The sequence below is a fragment of the Quercus lobata genome, chromosome 6, assembly GCF_001633185.2.
Source record: "Quercus lobata isolate SW786 chromosome 6, ValleyOak3.0 Primary Assembly, whole genome shotgun sequence".
Classification (NCBI taxonomy): domain Eukaryota; kingdom Viridiplantae; phylum Streptophyta; class Magnoliopsida; order Fagales; family Fagaceae; genus Quercus; species Quercus lobata.
This window is the reverse complement of record NC_044909.1, coordinates 18,180,696-18,185,121: the sequence shown is the minus strand read 5'-3', so window position 1 is coordinate 18,185,121 and position 4,426 is coordinate 18,180,696. Positions and strand designations below refer to the sequence as shown.

Below are 4,426 nucleotides of genomic sequence, written 5' to 3'. Positions count from 1 at the left end.
TGTTGGCTACTAAAGCCAATTAAATGGATACAAGCAACAAAATCTCTAGAATCTAGCATCACTTAAATCACATCATTATGGACTAAAAGTACGTGCACAATGATCTAACTCATTTAGCATAAAAGAGTTCCTTAATAAAGCTTGACTGAATATGTTGAAGATATAAAAATTCATGGCAAACAAAAAGAACATTCAGCACTATTGGCCAACCATAGGAGGCAGTAGTCCATCCTATTCAATTGCTGTCGGCTATAGTAAATTGTGCCCCTAAATCACCAAGAAAAAAAGAGCACCTGGTTTATCACAAATACCAATCCCGACCTTACCCCATGAGTATCAGCTCCCTTATCCAACATGAAAGTGCTTCCTTCTAGTAGTTAGCTAGAATGAAAAAAAAAAAAAAAAAAAAAAAAAAAAAAAGTGGTGGGGCTTCGTCTTACTTTGCAAGATCTAAATCAAAACTGAAATGCCAAAAATACTGGAGAACCAGTTTAGGATCCTCTCTTCTAAAATGATACAAATACAAATCTAAAAGTGTATCATGAACACATTTAGGAGACATGGTAGTCTGTATACTGTCTAAAAACTATGAAATGGGTCCTATCCATTTTGAGTGAAATGGGGAAATGGATCATTAATTTACATAATGATGATTATGATCCTCTCAATTTGAAATGATACAAATTTAAAAGTGTATTAAGACTTCGTCTCAAATGATGTGGTACACTGTCTACTTGAAATGATACAAATCTAAAAGTGTATCATGGTACAAATTTAAAAGTGTATCAAGACCTTATCTTAAATGATGTGATACTCTATTTATTTAAAATGAGATAAATCTAAAAGTATACCAAAACATTGTCTTAAATGATGTGATACTCTGTTTACTTAAAATTATATAAATCTAAAAGTATACCAAAACATTGTCTTAAATGAGCTCTCCATTTCAAGTGAAATGGAGAAATGGGTTATGAACTTGCTTAATAAGTGAGGCTATAGTGTACACTATTTGAAGACAGACCGATCCTGAGGAGTTGCTGACACGTGAAGAAAAAGGAGCTTGCAATGCCTATCTACCATAGCTAGTCTATTTCTTGCACTGCAATTAAGAATTTGGACAATGGAACTTTTAGTTTCTAAAAGCAGTCGATTATATTAGCTTAAGACATTACCTGTTACACTACTGTTTGTACTGTGAAGTTAGCGCTTTGTTCTATTTCTTCACTCTATATTCATAGGAAAAGCTAGTTTATAGAAGGAAGCAAAAGGAGAAAAGCAAACTGAAGTGACCCACACATATTTGATACCTAAAAATAAACAAGTATAGTGCTAGACAAATCTGACACATGATCTTTGCAAAGTTTTTTTTTTTTTTTTTTTTTTTTTTTTTGGCTGAATGTGATCTTTGCAAAGTTTTCAATAGCTGAATGAATGATTCGCCAATATCCATTCAAAGACTGAAAATTAATGCAAAACCCAAAAGATCAAAAAAAGAATCGAAAAAAAGAACACAAAAAAAAAAACGACATTCAACATGATCTGCAAATCTATTACTTGTCATAGACTAGCTTTCTTTCATGTACACATATCTATGACAAATTGGATGTTAAGTCACAGCTACAACTACTAGTACATACTTAACACCACGACTATTACTACTAGAATAAAAAGAGTACCCAATAGTTCATACCCACTAATTTTAAGCATAGTTTCTGAAAAAAAAGCAACAGCAACATAAAGAAACTCTTACTACATAAGGATGCAATAATACTAGTAGTAAGAGAAAAAAGAAAGTAAAAATACTTATTGAAAAAAAAAAAAAACTAATGCAAAGTGGTGGAACATTACGATAGAGTACTAGGAGATAATGAGAAAGAGAGATTTCTCATTTCCTATTTCTTAGTTTCCCAGGCAATTAAGCAACATGGTGAGTTCTCATGCAGTGAGAGCTTTTAGATGATGATGATGATGATGATGATGATGATGAAATGATTTTGATCTTACTGAGACTAGTGAGAACTCGCATTTGGAGGCGGTGGCACTGCATTATTAGGTGGGTGCTGAGGTGGGCGCTTCCGCTTCTTCTTCTCGTAGCTAATCCCTCTTGCTTTAGCCTGTGAATCACGAACCTCACGTAGATACAGCCTCACTGCTCGAGCTCCAAAAGGGTTCGCTTCTGGCTTCCCTCCGTGTTCTTCGAAAGCCGCACGAAGTCGGCCGATGAGGGCATCGAGTGATCCCCAAGCTTGACGGAGTGGACATGGACATGGAGCTGGTGGGTTTGGGTGTCCAAAGAAGGGACACAGCTGAGTGTGGACTTTGGTCTTCCCGAACTGGTCTAAGTACCTCAGGAATTCAAGCACATGAGCTCCGCTACAGCGTGAGAGTGACAGTGGTGGACGGTGGTTCCGCAGGTACTGTCCGAAAGTGTTCCAGTCACGGCGCTTCTGGTTCTCATAGCGGCTTAAAGTAGCAGGAGATGAAGATGCTGGTGGAGATGAGGATGATGCCATTCCTCCACCTACGTTTGTTAATGGTGAGATGTTCATGCTTGTGTTTATGTTTTGGTGATGATGGTGGTGAGTAGTTGTGATGGTATTGGTGCTGAAGTTGATGCTTGCGCTATCTCCGTTTGAGGTGTCAAATTCGTGAAGTGAATCCATAGGGTATGGAGGAATTTTAGTGGGTTTTAGTTCGTTTTCTTGGATCTTGGAAGTGGTAGCTAGCTAGCTACTGAGATTTGGGTCTCTTCTTTCTAGTTTTTTGGGTCAAAGGGGTTTTCTGTTTTTTTTTTTTAGGTAGCTAGGTTTTGTGTATGAAGGTTAGACTGAGAGACAAGTGCTTAGAAGTTAGGAAAGAACTAAAAAGGGAAAGACTAAAGGAGATGATGAACTTTAGATCTAAGATAGATCTGGGGTGTGAGTGATGTGATGAAGAGACAAATTGAAACTAGTTTTGGTACTGGTGACTGTTCATGAAGAAATTAATGGAACATCCAAAAATAAGTCTTTTTTGATCACCAACATACACCAAGTATATTTCAGCCGGACTGTTTCTGGATTTCAATCATGTCATGGGAGAGGGAAAAAGAGAGACCGTAAGACAGAAAATAAGAGTTATAAACAGAGAGAGAGAGAGAGAGAGAGAGAGACAGAGAAAATAAGGAGGATTTGGGAGTAGGGGGAAGAAGATGATGATGATGGGGATGATATATAGGAAGGGGAAAAAAGAAGTAGGGCTACACTCTGATTACTTTAATGTTTTATTTTCTTAATTTCTCGAATTATTTTTTGTTTGCTTTGAGGTTCTTTGAATCTTTTCTTTGATCAATCCTAGAAACCTTGAAAGGCTTACGATATTGGGTGGCTTTAGCAAACTTTGTTTTCCGAAAACAATTTTGAGAAATTTGGGCAGATTGATTTTTTATTTTTTTTAAATTTAAAAAAAAAATTCCGAGAAAAGGGGAAGCAAGTGAGTTCCTCTTAAGTCCTACTTTTTTTTATTTTTTTATTTTTATTTTTTATTTTTTATAACACCTCTTAAGTCCTACTTTTCCAAAAAGGAGCTGAGTTCCTAACAGGCCTAAATTTATTGAGAGAAAGAGAAGGATGAGAAGGGTGATTAATGTTTATTCATAATTGGGTAAGTGGAAAGGAAATTGTTTAGGGCTTTTGTGGTAATAGCTAGAGGTTGACAGTGAGATGGAGAGAGAGATGGAGTTGATGGATGGGGACAAGACAAAGCTATTGGTTTAAAAATATGAGGGAATAACATGATTTTGTTTCTTCACTCTTTTGTATTGATTGACAACACCTTTTTGCCAATGACCACTTCACCCTCCCACTGATTTTCCCCTAGAGAAACAACTTGCCTATGATATTTCACACCCTAAAAGGTTCAATTACATGGGTCTATCAATTACAAGTAAAGATTCAATGCACATCACCACCATGCAAAGATGGTCCGGTGACTCAGGTCTAATGTTGAAAAGAAGGGGCCCATTGTCAATGTATGGCTCTGATGCAGGACGGGAGTATGTTAGAATCTCCAATTACGGAAGAAGAAGAGGGTTTTTTTCGTAAGGAATGAGAATCATACATAATGGGTAACACCTCACAAGAACAATGAAAAATTCACCAAGATGAGTGACACTTGTCAATGAAAAATGTTACTGTTATTTTATTATTATTTTTTTTTTCAAACTGTTTTATTTCATGATATGGATGTTGACTACTTAAAGATTATGTAAATATATTATCAAAAAAAAAAAAAAAATGATTATGTAAATATATCTTATGGTGCAAGGCGAACTACAAAATTAGATGTCATGAATTATTACACCGTTTATGGGGGGCGTTTGATGACTTTTCTATCAAGAATCTATTCTAGAGGAATGCATTTAAAAAAATATATTCTTGCAGAATGT

The 4,426-nt window shown here is 35.8% G+C and overlaps 1 protein-coding gene across 1 annotated transcript; it reads right to left on the bottom strand.

Annotated features, from left to right (window-relative positions):
• Window positions 1-1,659: 1,659 nt before the first annotated feature.
• Window positions 1,660-3,143, bottom strand: LOC115995442 (protein LIGHT-DEPENDENT SHORT HYPOCOTYLS 4-like). The gene has a single exon (XM_031120014.1). It carries the CDS (start codon window positions 2,661-2,663, stop codon window positions 2,010-2,012), a length of 654 nt encoding a protein of 217 aa, XP_030975874.1. The 5' UTR covers window positions 2,664-3,143; the 3' UTR covers window positions 1,660-2,009.
• Between the last annotated feature and the right edge of the window lie 1,283 nt (window positions 3,144-4,426).

Excerpts from the sequence above, each read along its gene's own strand:
- LOC115995442 (XM_031120014.1), bottom strand. The coding sequence starts at position 2,663 with ATGGATTCACTTCACGAATTTGACACCTCAAACGGAGATAGCGCAAGC.